At 37.4% G+C, this 17,476-nt stretch overlaps 1 protein-coding gene across 2 annotated transcripts; it reads right to left on the bottom strand.

Moving 5' to 3' along the window:
• Nucleotides 1-1,190: 1,190 nt before the first annotated feature.
• LOC104612305 (protein CLAVATA3 INSENSITIVE RECEPTOR KINASE 3) lies at nucleotides 1,191-4,670 on the bottom strand. Of its 2 annotated transcripts, none has more exons than XM_010279685.3 (11): nucleotides 4,393-4,670; nucleotides 4,187-4,319; nucleotides 4,026-4,097; nucleotides 3,775-3,918; nucleotides 3,571-3,642; nucleotides 3,380-3,439; nucleotides 3,176-3,288; nucleotides 2,944-3,078; nucleotides 2,500-2,844; nucleotides 2,008-2,387; nucleotides 1,191-1,901 (listed from the first exon to the last, which is right to left on the bottom strand). In XM_010279685.3, exons 1-11 carry the CDS (start codon nucleotides 4,517-4,519, stop codon nucleotides 1,506-1,508), a joined length of 1,977 nt encoding a protein of 658 aa, XP_010277987.1. In that variant the 5' UTR covers nucleotides 4,520-4,670; the 3' UTR covers nucleotides 1,191-1,505. The 2 variants fall into 2 exon arrangements, with proteins under 2 accessions (XP_010277987.1, XP_010277988.1); XM_010279686.2 differs by having other exon boundaries at nucleotides 4,187-4,303; nucleotides 4,393-4,531.
• Nucleotides 4,671-17,476: the final 12,806 nt, after the last annotated feature.

Raw genomic sequence — 17,476 nt, 5'->3', positions numbered from 1 at the left:
TGGTTATATAGCTGTTTTACAAATTACTAAACGCATTAAACCATTAATATGTTTTCTTGTTTCAAAATTGAATCATTAATTAACAATTAATGCAATATATGTGGAATCTTAATCCAAAAATTATATCAGATCCATGGAAATGTTAGAAGATCCTAGACACTAATTATGTGCAATCTTCTCAACAAAATAATTCATATTCATAAATTTCAATTACTAAAATAACTATTCTGTGTTCATTAATTTTCATTTATATGAACTATCAAAAATTTGAAAAATCATTTTTGGCATAAATTGTCAATCCATCTTATAGTTCTTCCCTATCATTATAACTATTTAAGACAAAAAAATTAATTTAATTTTCAGTTATCTTCATTTTTTTTTAAATCCATATATCTACTAATATAAAACATAAAAATTCAAGAAGACTACTCTTTCCGCTACTAAATGTGGGCCCAAACAAATCCACAAAAGGACTGTTGTTAGGTCAAGTGTTTTTCCGCCCACAGGGTCACAAAGCCCATGGTCGGATTCATCTCTCATAAAGAATTAAAGGTGTAAAATGGGCAGCGCTGGGCCGTGTTATTCCACGGACCATGTCCCCCTCCCCTGAGATATTTTGGGGGTTGACCTGATACGGTTCAAAGGCTGAGCTGATCCACCAGCTGAGTCATAGACCAAGTTGGACCATGGACCAAACCAAAACTATATATATAGCCTGCGGACCTAAAACCCTAAACCCGGCACAGCCAAAAAATCGTGCCGGGCCACCTGATTTACACCTCTACGAATAATTGGATCAACCAGTAGCCGATTCCCTCAGGATCGAGAGGCCCTTTTTAGTTTTTTTTACCAATTTTCCCCCAAAATTGCACGACACAATGATCCATTTGATGCCAGAGTCCGTCCACCACACGAACACCTTTCTCGCCTCTCAATTTTCGAAACGGAAAAGAAAAAGCAGACAAGGGCATTCTAAGAAATTCGGACAAAAGCCAAGGTCATTATTGTCACACAGAAAGTACACGTAGAAGCGTGACACAATGCAGACAAAAAAGAAGCTCCGAAAGTGACACGTAAAGCATACCAACCACGTGATCCTTCGTTCAAGGATGACCGAAAACGACTCCTCCGGTCCTCCCTCTAAATTCTTTCTCCCTCTTTCTCTCTCTAAAAATAGTCAAACCAGTCAAAGAATCAAACTGAAAATCAACTAACACATAACATCATCTTGGCCTTCGCTTTCAAGTTTCAAACACCTTGTTTCATACAAATAAACCTGAGCTGAGCTTCTTCCCCTCTGTACGTTCTGTCCTTTGGTGGGGTAAGACACACGGAATCATCTTTCCCACTCTCCACCCTGCATGTCCTATACAACGCCGCAGTGCGCAAGACGCACCCCCCAAACTTAAAATTTCTATTTACACCCTATAATCTTTCACGATTCTCATTTTCTCTCCTCTATAAAATAATTCAAAAAACAAAGAAGAAAAATAGGAGAAGCTTAATCATCTTGGACCAGAAAGCTCCATGGCATAGACGTCCAGAGAATGCTCATCATCATCATCCATGATGGCTGCTAACATGCTTGCATGGTCATCATCATCATGTCTTGACATGATCGGATGTGCTGCAGCTGCAGTACAAGCTATGCTACTGCTGTTATGATGATTGTTGGAGTTATGATGGTGGTGATGGGCTTGTGAGGCCTCCCACTTCTCGGCCAGCCCATCACCTTCCAGCATTCGGACCACCTCGGACATCTTGGGCCGGTGGGCAGGGAGGTATTGAGTGCAGAGGAGAGCCACCTGCACCATCTCCCCCACCTCTATTCTGTCGTAGTTGCTCCCCAAATCCTTATCCACCAGCATCTCTACTCTCTTCTCCTGCTGAATCTTCTTCACCTGCCATTAATGGACGGTTCAGATCATTCCCAGGGTGGGTCCAGTTGTTTTGGGTCATGGGCCAAAATGGTCCCATCAAGGGTAGAGAAAAAGAAAGAGATCTTACCCAATCAAGCATTGCTCCTTTCTGATTAACGGCTTTACCGAACTCGAGCGCTCTCATGCCGGTGATGAGTTCCAGCAACAGAATTCCGAACCCGAACACGTCGGTCTTCTCCGATGACTGCCCCGTCGACAAGTACTCCGGCGCTATGTGGCCGACGGTTCCACGGACGGCGGTGGTCACGTGAGAGTCGGCATGGTCGAGAAGCTTGGCCAGACCAAAATCACCAACCACGGCCTCACAGTAGTCGTCCAGGAGCACGTTAGCAGCCTTTACGTCTCTGTGAATAATCTTGGGGTCGCACTGCTCGTGCAGATAAAGAAGACCCCTCGCTGCTCCAACGGCTATTCTCTTCCTAGTGTTCCAGTCCAGAGCAGGCTTACCTGTAAACACATCAGACGGGGGAGCTCACTATAATGCGCTGTAGGAGAAGTGGCGCACAATAGTAACGGGTACGAACTACAGAGAACGGACTACAGATGCAGAATTGCAGACCTCTGAGCCTGGCAGCGACACTGCCGTTTGACATGTAAGGGTAGACGAGGAGTCTCTCGTTGGAGGTGGCGCAGTAACCGAGCAGCCTCAGCAAGTTCCGGTGCACCGCCAGGCTTATCATCTCGACCTCCGTCTTGAATTGCAGCTCTCCGGCGGTTCCGCTCACGTCCTTGAGCCGCTTCACGGCCACCACCGTCCCATCTGTCAACCTTCCCTTGTAAACGTTGCCAAACCCTCCTTTGCCCAGTATGTTTTTCGGGCTGAAATTGTCTGTAGCTAATTGGAGCTCCCTCAATGTGAACTGTCTGAGGTTGCCTAGGCGTATCAGACCTTCCTCTTGCTTGTCTGTATCAGACCCAGATCGATTAAAGGATGGTATTAATGAGAATTTTGTGGGTTCTAGTTTTTTAATCAAAGATTGGTAATGAGTTTTGATTTGCTGACCATTTATGTTCAGTACGGTCTGTCTCTTCTGGTTCTTCCTCCACCAGATGAAGAGGGCAAGTGCAATCACGAGAAAAGATATTGAACCGATGCTAGCCCCGATTGCAACAGCTAGTTTCTGAGCTTTGCTTTTGCCTGAAAAATGTGAAAATGCAAGAGCTGAGATTTCTAAGAATACCCAGAGAGAGAGAGAGAGAGAGAGAGAGAGAGAGAGAGGGTTTGAGAGAGATACTCTTTGATGAACCGGTGGATGGATCAATGGAGAATGAGAGTGGAATAGGAATAGGTGTTCCAGAGCAGCCTTCGGCACTGGGGCTTCCGCACATGAGAGGGTTTCCCACAACACTAGAAGAAGAAACAATGAGTAACAAGAAGCATAAGAGAAATTAAACTAGACAGAAGAAAAGAACAGTAAAGAGTTGCAGAGAAGCCTTACTTGAATGTTCTGGTGGGAAACTTGGGGACAGGACCTCTGAGGTTGTTAAAAGACAAGTCTCTGAGCAAAACACAAAACGAGAAAAGAAGAGAAGACAACCCCTTACTTGAGTTTGTTCAAAAGAAGCAATTTTCTTGTACAGAACGCAATCAGAAACTGTGCAGGTTTGAAGAAAGAGAATTAATTCTCACAAGAAAGTAAGCTGAGGGATTTTGGCCAAGGACACTGGGAATGCTCCGGATAAGCTGTTATTATTCAGCCTCCTACACGATTAAATACAAGGAAACAAAGAAGACAAGAAGTAAGAGATTAGATGCAGAGGACTAATAAGAAAGAAGCATGGATTCAACAAAGAAAGAGATGAATAGCTCTTTGTGTTTATTCAAAAGGCTCACAGGTATAGCAAACTGCTGAGTTGACCCAGAGACATGGGAATGTTGCCAGAGAACCGGTTATTGGATAGATCCAACGTCTGAAGCTTGGGAAGGTTTCCGAGTTCCATCGGAATTTCTCCAGAAATGTTATTGTTCTGCAATAACCTGCAAATTTCAACCCAAATAAGAAAATAATAAATGCAGAATAAAAACCCAGATGGGTCTTTGAAAATTTCAATCGAACAGATGCTTTCTATATTCTCTTATCTTACAATTGTCGAAGATTTGTGAGGTTCCCAATTCTTCCAGACAGAGTTCCTGATAAACTCAGGCTTGGAACTCCCCTGCAATACCCATGAACTTGAGAAGCTACTTTTCTTTCTCTTCTCCAAAAAGTCTAAATATAAGAGGAGAAGTTGATATTAGAACTTACAGGCCAATAACGAGGTTTTCTGGGGAACAAGTAATCATAGCCCAACTACAAGGATCGACCGAGTCTTCATCCCAGTTGTTCAGAACTCCATGGGGATCGTTCAGAGACCTTCTGATACTGATCAGAGCTTCCACTGATAAAAATGTGATAAATAAATAAATAAACAATATAAGCAAAGAAATTAAGTGGGCTGGACTAAAACTTACCTTCATGGTTTCGAGGTTCATAAGACAAAGAGAGGCTTGCAGAGGAAAGAATGAAGATGAGAACGATGAGCTTGAAATCCATGGATGTTGCAGCTGAGGACTTGAGAACATCTTTTACCGAAACCATGCTCTTTATCTCTCGCTACTCTGCTTTGTGTCTATAAACTCTCTTTGTAAAGAAACATAAAAAATGAGAGAGGGAGAGAGAAAGAGAGAGGAAATCAGGCATATGATACGAGCTGTCAGAAGAGCGCAGAATTTGAGAGGTACTGAAGTGGCTACTGTACTCACTGAACCAACATGCCCCCCTTACTCATTCCACGGTTAGGGGGGAGAGGTATGGAAAAGAAAGAAAAAGAGTTTCCTTTTTCTTATTCTTTTAATTTTTTTTTTATTATTTGTCTTCTTATACTTTATTATTTTTCAATTTGAACATTCAAACCAAAAAGAGAAAGACTAGCAGAGAGATAATGACCCTGTTTGGATAAGCTTTTGCCTTTTAGCTTTATGTGGAAAACAAAATTGAGGCAAAAAAAGAATTTGAACAATGGGGTAAGAATTGCTTTTAAAAAACATTATAATCTGAAGCCAAAACACTTCAGAGAGCCAAATTACAGAGCCTAAAATCACGACTTTGTGCTTTTGGGCTTTAAAGCACAAATCCAGAAGCTTATCCCAAGTGATTAATTAATTCTTTCTCTCAAAGGAACTTGTGTTGGATGTTCTGATAACTTAGTGGTGATGGTGATGAAAACTCAGGTCATTAATACAAGCACGGTAGAAATAATTTTGAAGAGAGAATTTGAGAAAGAAAGAATTGATAACAAAGAGAGAAATTCCAATCTAAACATAGTGTCAGAAATTCCAATGTTTAGAGCTATCACTTTGGATCTTTGGGCTTCCTACATTGCCTTCTGTTATTATATTGCAGCCCAGATTTTAAGGCTGTTGTGGCTGTTTGATAACAGATGAAGGGGCTGAACTGAATGTTTTATTGCTTTGTTTTTTAGTGAGCAATAAGTCATTCAGTTTACCCACTTCAGCTATTGTCCCTATGTCTCCATTCTCCCAATACTTACTTTTTCTCCACCTACAAACAGGGAGGGAACACCCTTTATCTCTGTCATATGACCAAACAGAAGCATGACTTCATATCTACAGATATATGAACAACAAAGAGTTCCAATGTTGTACATGAGATGTCAAAGTAAAACATCAATGAGATAAAAACAAAGATGAATGCTCTGAAGTTGGAGACATGTCTGATGACTAGACAATATTCATGATGACATAGCTGGATTTTTTTAATATATATGACATGTCAAAATAAAACTTTAATGAGATAAAAAAAAGATGAATAATCTAAAATTGGAGAGGGAACAAATTTTCAACCATGCTAAAGCTGGAGAGAAGCTCTAAATTAGTTCTCGATGCTAGATAATAATAAAATACAAAGAAGGAAAAGATAACTGAGTATTACAAATTAAATAATGGACATGCCTATTTGAAGGTCACATAAAATGAAATCACTTCATTGTGGGGGTGTTTGCCAATGTGAATGATTTTATTTTTTAGACCAGAAACAACTTCCACATTGTATTGCTTTTGCTGACATGGCAATTGTTGTTATTTAAAAAAAAAACAGAAACCATTCGTATTTGCAAACAACCCCTTTAATTTTGTGTAGCATCTTGAGTTTTTATTACATGAAATGGATTAATATGTTATTAACAAAGAGGGAAAAATGTATGAATTTTTATTTTTTAATTTTTTGTTTCATTAGCCATTGGCAATGAATACAACCGATGTGTCATATAGTTGGGGGCAAGGTTTAGAGATGATGATAGATGATATTGTTCATCAAAAATGAAGAATGAACCCATTTTGACGGTGAACTTGTGGACTGGAATGAAGAGACAAACATACAGTTAATCAGATCATTTTCATTTTATATGATATCTAGATCAGGCTATTAATAAGCAGTTATAGCTAGTTCGTGATTAGATAATGAAATAAATACCCTGATAAATGCTGATCAATTACCCCTATTGAAGGCTTTCACAGACATAAAACACAAACAAATTTTCATGAGCATCTGCCCACATTTACAAATTGGTTTTTCCAATTTGAAATAATATAAGCTAGAGATCATGATTAGGGGTCATTATTTGGTTCAAGAAAGGTTTTAAAAACCGGATTGGACAGGGAATCATTTTGGGGACCAGTTCTCGGGTTGAACGGTCCGACCATCCAGTCTGAATGGACGGTTCATTCTGACAAAAAACAAAAAAACGGCCAAAAACCGTTGTCCGTGTCGATGGTTTGACTGCCTGGGTCAGCAGTTTCCTAATCAAATCAATGGTTTTTGGCCAAAAATCAGTTTTGGGAGTGAAAATGGAACTGGTCAAATGACTGATTTCCGTTTTTTTCCAATCTAACCATTCGGTCTGGTCCGATTTTGAAAACACTAGGTTCAAGTCTGAAAACAGTCACTTTGTGTTAGAAAAAAAAAAAAAAACAAAAAACAAAAATTAGGACCCCTTCCTAAACCTAGATAACTGAGACCAACATTGGGTAATGATCTTTCTTATATTCTAGAGATGACCACTTGCATACATTTACTCTTGTGTGTTTTCACTTTTCACAGGATCTTAATTAGTGTAGTAAATTCATGTATCATTTCTATTAATTTTGGGTGCCATAAGCTAGGTCTTTGGAATTTCCTATACTGGGTTGAGCTATTATCTTGGAAGTTTGGAACTTCTGATTCTAAAATTGGTTTTAACCGTAATAGACCTTATGAGTAGTTACTCTCCAAATGCCACATCGATAAGGTTTGTGGTGTTGCTTGAGTTTTCCATTTCTCTCCAATTCTGTGAAAAAAGAATGATTAGACGGTGCATACGATAACGAAATATAATCACATTGAGAACAATAAAACTTCATTGAGAAGAGATGTTGGATGATTAATCCAAAGTGGAAACACCATAAAGTTCCATGTAACATTAAAATATAGATCAACCAACTAAAGTTGGAGACCGGAGAGGACCTATAAATTGGTAGCTATGCCTAATTATGCTAAGTTTGGTATAAATGGAATAAAAAAGGGAGGTTATATCAAATGTTCTATTTGGGTTTGGCAATATGCAAAGTATCAATACCCATGACACACAAAAATTGCGTATGGAACAATTCAAAGAGTTATTATTATAAACTATAACACCATGGTTGATAAATAATTATAAATTATAATGTGTAATTGAATATAAAACCATGTTTGTCCTAGTTCATCAATTTTCTTTATCAGACACATGCATATAAATATATGCTTCCACACTTCAGAAGAGCTTAGTAATAAAATATTTTCTTCTTGAAAGAAAACCAACTTATTTTTCACTACAAGAAATTTCGTATTAGCCGGACCGCCGGAAAAACCTTCTTTTTTGTAGTGTTTGCTTTTCAAAACATGTGTTTCAATTATTATTATTATTATTTTTACAAATGTGATAATTTGGAAAACAAAAACATTATCATGTTGTAGAACACCCCTTAAATTATCTGTTGTTACTTCAAAATATGTCCCTTTTGGTAGGTCTGCCTCCAAATTATTTTTATTATTTTAATTTTTTTTTTCATTTGAGGAAGTTAAGTGCTTGAACCGAATGGTTGGACCGGCCCATGACCTAACAACTAAATCGGTTTTGATGAGGGTGGATTTGGCCCTCTAGTGAAATTGTGACACCTGTCACCTCATGCAAACCAAGTGCAGCCTCTTGATGACTGGGCAGCTCGGGCAGCTCGACATAGGCAGCTCGGTACAGTTCGGGTAGCTCGGCATAGGCAGCTGGCCACTTCGCAGGCAGCCTGGCGTCTTACGAAGAGCTCGACACTTAGGGGCAGCTCGGCGTATCGCAGGAAGATCTCCTGCCTGACAGATCCGGAGACCTGCGCCCACGTCTCTCGCTAGGCGGCGTCGTGCCTGCCAATCCTGAGAGTTGGTCCTTGATTGGCAGAGCCATACTCCGTAGCAGCCGCCTGCACCTGCCACCTCAGCTCTGAGAGTAACGGCTGCGGCAGAGAGACAGAGGCGGTTACACCTGACTTGACAGAGGCTGTTACGCCTGATTTGACAGGACACCACTATATAAGGACTTCGACCCCCAAAGACAGGGAGCTCCACCATCCCCTGAGTTACAGGCCGCCTAGGAGAGAATGAAAAAATGGAGGTAATCCTTACTCTCTAGCTCTCTCATTTCTCTCCAAGCTCCCTACAATCAGAATGCTAACTTAGGCATCGGAGAGTCCCCGCCGGGAAAATACCCCCGGGTCCTCTGATTCAGTTCTTGCAGGCCCCTCAGCTCCCGCTGCCTACAAAGGAGAGGAGATCACCTCATGCAGAGGGTAGTCGGGTTGCGCTACACCAGGGAGCTCCACCATCCCCTGAGTTACAGGCCGCCTAGGAGTAGGTCAAATGACGAGTCCACCAAGGTAGTTCACCATCAGGGAGCTCGTCACCAAGTAGCTCTCCAGCAGGGAGCTCGTCACCAGGTAGCTCTCCACCAGGGAGCTCGTCACCAGGTAGCTCACCACCAGGGAGTTCACCATCAAGTAGCTCATCACCAGGTAGTTTGCCACTAGGGAGCTCCACCATCCTCTGAGTCACAGGCCACCTGGGAGCAGGTCAAGTGACGAGGTACTTAGCCAAAAAATTGGTACATCTGAAAAAATTGGTACGTGACCAGAAACGGTTACATCAGGTTTTATGTCTGATCCTAGTCTGACGACACTACTATTTTAGACCCCTTTCTTGCCAATTTATTATCAGCCATATTTAAGGCAATTAAAACACAAAGAACATGTTCCATTATTTGAAGAATATGCAGATATTTTATTATCTTTGAAACAATTTGGAGATTTAACTTGAAAACAATAAGGAATCAGAAGTAAGATGATCCTTTTTTTGGCAAAGAAACAGTACAGGACACTGATTAAAGGTAAGCAGAATTTATTCTTCTTCATCATATTGACAAAGATATTAGCCTTATAAATTCATGTAGATTCAACTACAAGGTTGTGGTGATATGGAAGAATGAGAGAATTTTTGCTGATTAAAGCTAAAGGAATAGTAAAATTTGCATTCCGAAAATGGATGTAAAGTTTGTACTTTGGAAGGAGTATAAATACAAATATATAGAGTGCAAAACCTTACATTTTGTATATATTTGTATTATACATATTTGTATTTATACTCCTTCCAAACTGAGCCTTTATTTTATTGACAATACACTGAAAACTTATGCAAAATCTGCATCACCATCATTCTTTAAAATAATAAAGTGGGGTTCATATCATTTTCCATCTCATTCTATACTTCCCTGAAGATACTTTCCTCGCATATGAAAAAACAACTTTCTCCAAACATTCTCTCTCATAAAGTGGAGACCACCCCATTTTACTCCCATTTCTACTCCCAAACAAACAAACAAACCAAAAAGCTAGGGAATAACCAAAAATAAAAGTAAACTAGAATTTGCCCTCAGCGTATGGCATTCTCCTACATCTGCACCAAAATAAATAAAATTTGCACTTACAAAGAAAATGAACCGAAAGAGACATATACACCAAGCCATAGATCACTATTAAACCTTGTGCCAATTAAGTGGACAAACTCTTATATATGTTGTTAAGCCACGAGTACAAGTACAACAGGAGGCCCATGTCCAGTAGGATGATGGGCAGCTTTCATTTTAATTTATTAACATAAATAAAAACAAAGTAAAAGAAAAGTGTCATCTTTCCATTTTAAAATTCTATATATGTCAAAGTACCCAGGAGTTTAAAGCAATGAAGCAATAAGAGAACAAAAACTTTCACACTTGAAAGGACTCCGGCTTGTTTCTTCTGACAACTTATTTAAAACAAATGACATAAGGAAAAGTGATAAATCTAATATTCGAGACTATCATATAGAGTATTTGCCATATAAGGAATTATGGGTGGCCATGAGTCGAGCCTTTCATGAATTATTCGAGTTCGGCTTGGTTTAGTTTAAATCGAGTTTTCAGTCAAATTTGAGTCTGATATATAGGTTTGTTTGCTAATCGAGCTAAGCTCGAGCCTAGTGAAACTCGACTCATGTGGCTTGCGAGTCTAGTATTAAATAAATAATTTTTATTTTATACATACATACATACATACATACATACATACATACATACATACATACATACATACATACATACATACATACATATAAATATATATAATAAATAAATTTATTATATATAATAATATTTTTATTTTTCATGTATAATATAGTAAATAATTTTTAAATTCTTAATTTTTTGTCTAAAAAATATAAAAAATAATTTTATACATATAATTTTTATTTTTCAAAAAAACCTGGCTTATAGTCGAGCTCGAACTTGCGAGCTATAAACCGAGCTGAGCTCAAGCTCAAACCTAATACTATTCCTTGAGCTGAGCTCGAATCCACCCCTATAAGGAACCCCCACTAGATCTACCATTCATGTCCTCAACTGATTTTGGCTGATATATATGTTACCAATGAAGCTGAAATGTTGGGGCCTAATGAACTCAATCCCTACTACATCTTCTCCACCTAGTTTTCAATTTCCATCACAGTGTGGCCTAGATTTTATCTAGTCTAGTCTTGTTTGGTCATTTTAAAATCAAGAGTGAAGAAATTGAGAAAAATTCACGATAAAAGATCGGTTAAATACATATTTTTTATTAATTTAAGTATACTCATTTAAGAAGTTTGGAGTGAAAATTTGGTATGTTTTGTATGTAAATATGTCTAAACCATATAAAATATATGCATATGTAAAAAAATAAAATAAAATAAAATTTTTTATCATATTTTTAGAAATCGGTATCATTTGCATATTATATATGATTTTTCTAGAATTATTTGTATGTTTTTCTATATTTTTAAAAATACACGATTTAGATTATTTTGTTATAAAAACATCAATATGGATATAATAAATGAGTTTAACCTAGACCCGTTATGTGATACAGGAACATGGGTTAAGTCTACCCAAGTGGGTCATCAGGTCGGGTTAGGAAAAAGAAAGATTATGACAGGGATCCAGGTGTGCACTCGCAGCCAACCACACAAGAAAAAGCAATGGTTTGTAGGCCATTGAATCAATAATGACAGGTGATTTTTGTGTTTGCAGAGAAATAAAGAAGAAAAGGAAGAGAGAACCAAAAGGCAAAAGCTCTGGTTTTAGTAATGGACATATCACATAACAAAGTACATTAGATGCCACAAAAGCTATTTTTTAATTGTTTTACAAACACAAAAGAAGTTGCTTTTCATCAAGGCACATTTGTGCTCTTTATGCTTCGGGCAGAAGAAAAGCACAAAAATGTTCATTCAAATGTCTCCCCCTTAGCCATGAGAAAATTACTTATAAACATATGTAACTATGGGGTGCAATTTCGTCAGGTTGTGTTTGGGAATTTGTTAATTAAATTTTCAATAGGCCCGAGCCTTAATTTGAGCCAATGTAGTTGAATTATTTCTTCAAATTGGGTAACCCAATTTGCAGCTTCATAACACAGAGAAATACATATGTTAAAGCCTCAATCCAAGCTAGATCTTATTTGTTTTTTTTTTTTTTTTTTTTTTGGCCCTAGCCCAAAGTCCCAAACCAGGTCTCAAAACAGGTTGGGTGCAACTTCTATTAAATTCCTCAACAGTAATCCTAAATCAGCAAATGAATATTTTGCCAACATTTGAATGCTTTATTTACCATATTCTATTATGTATCATACATACTTTATATATATAGTCTTTAATTAAGCGTATTTTCTTACATGTTATATTATAATTTAAATCTCTATTTTATTATATCATTTTTTTTAAATTCTTCAATATAAATATACTTACATAGTTTATAGATTATATTAGTAAACAGTATTGATCTTGACTATAATTTTACAAAAATATCATTATTTAGAAGATTTTTTGGAAACCAGTTATGAGTTTTGTTTTTTAGCCTGAATTTAGGTTATGTTTGGTTTGAAGGAAAAGATAGGGAAAGGAAGGGAAACCTATACAATGTTTGTGAAGGTTTCCTTATCTTTCCCTTCCTTTCCCTACTTTTTCCTTCAAAACAAACATAACTTAACACAATCAGTTTTTGACAAAGACCCTTTGATCTGCTCCTTCTATATGAGTGGCAGGCCTTATTTTGTAGTGTCCTAATTAAATAAAAGCTACTGTCCAAACTTCTTATAAATCTTGATAGATCCTTAGCAGAAACTCTATCACCTTGTCATGTAAAAACCTAAACGTTTAGCCATTTTTGGAAGGATAATAGTAAGTATAAGCCACATGAGTAAGATATCACCAATTCACCATTATAACAATTAATGGTGAGATCAATTATAGCCCTTTGGTCAAACCATGTCATGGGCTTCACTTCTGTTATGAGTAAAGTTAGAAGACCTACCTACTATTTTTACTAATTAAAAGGAAGAGAAAATAATTAGAATCTGTCATAAGATTTCCTATTTTTTAAGAAAAGAAGAATTCGTTAATAAATAAAAGGAGGAAGGGGGGGGGCATAAGACCTAACCCTAGAAAGAAAATTTTGAACCAAATCTTGATACAAAAGAAAACAAACAAAAAGAAAAAAAAAACAAAAAAGAACAAGAGTATTTTTAGAACAATTTGTTGATTCTATCTCACATTGTTTCAGGACTTATGCAAGTGTGCCATGATATGCACTATTGGTCATAGAGTCATTTTCCCGAACACTTGATATGTCCCCAAGAGTAGCAGGATCTCAATTAAAACATTAGGAATAGGATCTCAATTAGAACACTCTAGTTGCTTCGTAAGCTGCTCTGTACTCACCACACCCTAAGAAAAATCTGGGTTACTATCAGCACTTGGCAAATTACTTGGCTCCACAGAAACAAAGTGAGCACCTGACTGAATGGACTTCCTTCCCTATTCTCTAATAAATTTGTTTCGATCATAGGGTTTAGTTTGCCTACAATATTCTTAATCGTAAGATCAATTATACTAGGATTTTGTTGATGTGCATTCACTTGTTCTACTGCAACCCCAATTTGGTCTCCTTCCCCTTATTATCATTCTTTTTGGCCTTAATTTAACAATCAACCTCCTCATGCCCATGCTTGAAATAACAAGAGCAATACAATGGAAGATTTTCATAGGTAATCTTCTACCAGAAACATCTCTTCCCATTCCAATCCACACCCTGGAAGGCTTATCTTTCATCAAATCAAGTTCAATGCAGCCCCTTGTAGTGGTGGTTCACATAAGCCTCTTGGTTGCAATATCACCTTCAACACCCTACCTAACACGTGTAATTGAACAAATAAACATGTCAATATTGTAAAGGTTAATCGACAACTAGGGGAAATTGATCTACATGGGAGCAATAGAGGGCTCCCAGTCGATCTCGATCCTAGCACCCACTTAAGCATACAGAATAAAGATTCTTTAACCAAAAAACTTTATTCAAATACTAGCTTAGTTTAATACAAATATATACAATGTAAATACATATAAAATAATACAAAACATAAGATTTTGCACTCTACATATTTATATTTGTACTCTTACCAAACGAAGCCGTAAGAAACACAGATTCATTCTCAAAAGGTACTAAAAAAACATGACATTGATTGAAGGCAGTCACCACTCTATACCTTTCTTTAAGGAAAAAAGTACCGACTAAACTCTAAGATTATTGGCAACAAGGATTGTCTATAAGAACACTTATCAACAAGTGTAAACTTAAATGGAGTAGTAAACATATTGATTTCAACCTTTGAAAAAAAAAAAAACCATAGATTCTCCTCCCTTCGGTGACAGTGGTTTCAAAGAGATATCAACTCTAGGGGAATTCAAAGTAGCTAGAAACGGGAAGAGGAAGCACTTAACACGATTGCAAAAGAGGGTTTTTTCCCCTAGGGGATCTTCTGGTGGAAATGCTTCACTCATTAGAGCATTTGTCGAGGGTATGATTGCATAACATGATTGGAACCCACATCACCTAGCGCCTAAACCACTAAGCTATCTTGTGTCTTATTCTTCTGTCACCTATCTAATAACGACAGAGTCTCTAGTTTTCTTTCTTTGTACAATCCATTAGGTAATCCTCTAGACATCTTCAAAACCAATACTCATTAACAACAGAACCATAGCATTATTTCATTGGTAGTTTGATCATTACTTTTGGTGGACAAGTGGGCAAATGGTCAATATTAAGTAATTAGGGTTTAAAATGAGATAATTAATTTAGAGTCTAGTTAGGGATGGCAATTTTTCCCGTAAAACCAGGGCCTCACCCTGCCCTGCTCCAAACGGAGTGGGTTTTCCTTGACTTTAAATAGGGACGGGGCGGGGATGGAAAAAATATTTTTCCCTAAATTTAGGACGGGGCGGGGACGGGTTTTGTACATAATTCCCCGAACCCGCCCTAAATTTGAAGATAAACTACTAAAATATCTCTAGGTTTAATATCGATATTTAAAATATCTCTAAGTTTTCTCTAAATTCTTAAAATCCTTGGATCCCATAATTCTATTTTTGAATTACCCCTAAAGTATTATAATTCAATTCCTAAAATACCCCCAAATTCCTATATCCTATGTGTAAATTATCCATAAAATAGATAATTTTTAAAAAGTTGCCTTGAAGCGGAGAAAATTTGGAGATTTCCCATCCCAAACGGGGAGTGGATGCTCTGCCCCGAACTCGCCCCACCACCGGAGATGAGGCGGAGACGGGACAAAGTATCTTGACTATGGGACGGAGATGTGAAGGGGGTGCCCCACGCTATTGCCATTCCTAAGACTAATATTGCCATTCTCTTTGATTCTTATCAAGTAGCCCAAGCGGATCTCTAATTAAAGTATGTCCTAGTGGGATGGAGGCAAGTTGGTACAAAAAGAAGACCATTCTGCTCTATTTGGAGCTTGCCAAAAAAAAAAAAAAAAAAAAACCTGATGGCAATATGATCACCACCCCAAAATTCTAGTCCATCTCTCTCTTATCTGCCCCATCATCATTCCACATGGCAAAAAATAAGATAGATCATAGGGAAGCTGAAGCTCCCTCTTCCAGTACATGACATATGATGCCCATAAACAAAGGGATCAAAAAAAGAAAAACAAAAACAAAAACAAAGGGTTCAGTTGCAGAGTGTGTTACATAGGGATGAGTGAATGTACCCTGATCACCGCACCAAATCTTTGTTGGGGTCTGTTTATTCTCTCAAGCCATGCGGCCTTTGTCGATTTTCTCACCTTGGCTTCTGCTCGTGTGGGGCAACGAAAGTGAAAGAAGAAACAAAGTGAAGAGTGGGAAAAGAAAAAGCTACCACCCGTGCCCTACATCAAAGCTTTCTCCTTTCAAAAACAGGACCCGACTAGCCCACCTCTCACCAACATATTCTATGTAAGAAAAGCTTCCTTCCACCACCTTATCTTCTCTGCTTTTCACCTTCACACACACTAGACAGAATATATGCTTATAGGCTGTATTGGTTGTCTAACCAAATAAAATATATGAAATAAACAGCAACAGTAATTATCATAGGAAGCTTCCTCTATATGGGACTATCGAACCTGAGTTTTGAACCACCCATGTCTTGACACATGTTTTCACACCGTTTATTTTAGTAATTCTCAAATTATTTATGAAATATTCGCGAGTTCGACGAACAATTTAAAAGCCCATTAGTATTTTTTAAAAGATTTTTTATAATAATTTACAAATAATTTGGTTGGCAAAAGTGTTGGGGAAGATATTGGGTTTTTTTCTTTTTACTCTATTTATTTATATTTAATAAATAAATGAATATTGGGTCATGCTCTCATTCCAAATTTTTAAAATTATAATATATTATACATGAATATGCAACTTCCCGATTAATGGATTTATTTTACTGAAATTTGACAGAATTTTTGTTCTTGAGAATAAATTAAACATAAACTTTTTCATGCCAAACTTCTAAAAGTGGTCTATATAAGACCTAGATCTGATAGTTGATAGGTCCCGCATAAACTAGGGAGAATGATCAATCAGTCCAGATCAGAATTTTATAACCCCAAAATATAGGGGGAATGCATCCTGACCGTGAATTGATGCCAAATTCACGAGCAGGATGTGGTTTATAGGAGGGAGTGAGCTAGTAATAGAGAGGGGGCTAGAATTTCGAATTCTGCATCGTGTGTATCCATACTTCTCTGCATAAACTATGTGTATTATACGTATAAACAAAGAATATTCAAGAGTTCAGGACCCACCCTCTGAACAGGACAAACACTGAAATGTTGGCATGTTTGGATGTATGTTTTTAATATTTTTTTAGATGTTTAATCTGTAAATTAGGGCTTTTTAGTTTTGCATTCGTCTGTTTATAACTATGGCTTGAACTCCTATTTGATAGAAAATATGTACCTTTTGTTTTATTTACACTTATTGACAATGCAAAATTGATGCAAAATTTGCACCATCTTCCTCCCACATCAATTCTTTTTCATTTAAGGTGGAAACCACCTCATCTTTCTTCTTACCTTATTCATAAACAAACCCCTGTCCTACCTTCATTTCTCACAAAAAGGGGGAAAAAATCAATACAGAAAATCAAATCTAAAGCAGAGGGAAACCAATATTTACGCTCAGCCTATTTGTACTTCCATACATTTGCACCAGTATAAATGAAATTGGCACTGCAAAGAAACAGAGCCTCTATTTTCAATATATTATTTATGAGAATTTTTTGTCAAACATGTTCCTTTATTTTACTCGGTCCAATCCAAAAGTCTACAGATCTGTACCCCTTCTACATGAAAGTATATAAGAGGCCTTAACTTCATTTTTCGTGACTTTGAGAGGTCCATTTCAAAAGATGTTTTTTTTTTGTTTTTTTGCTTCTTTTCATTCTTAGAAAGTTTGGAATATGTATTTTTTATAATGTGCCATGTGGCATCTTATGATGTGCCCTAGTTGGGGTATCAAGGTCACCATCATTGGTATGCTTAGAAGACCTCTTCTACTACTGCAAAG

This window comes from Nelumbo nucifera, chromosome 2 (genome assembly GCF_055504915.1).
Source record: "Nelumbo nucifera cultivar China Antique chromosome 2, China Antique-T2T, whole genome shotgun sequence".
NCBI lineage: Eukaryota > Viridiplantae > Streptophyta > Magnoliopsida > Proteales > Nelumbonaceae > Nelumbo > Nelumbo nucifera.
This window is presented reverse-complemented; position numbering and strand designations above follow the sequence as displayed.

Excerpts from the sequence above, each read along its gene's own strand:
- LOC104612305 (XM_010279685.3), bottom strand. The coding sequence starts at position 4,519 with ATGGTTTCGGTAAAAGATGTTCTCAAGTCCTCAGCTGCAACATCCATG. Across the intron at positions 3,440-3,570 it reads ATCCCTCAGCTTACTTTCTT|AGACTTGTCTTTTAACAACC; the intron begins GTGAGAATTAAT and ends TGTTTTGCTCAG. Across the intron at positions 2,388-2,499 it reads TGTCGCTGCCAGGCTCAGAG|GTAAGCCTGCTCTGGACTGG; the intron begins GTCTGCAATTCT and ends ATGTGTTTACAG.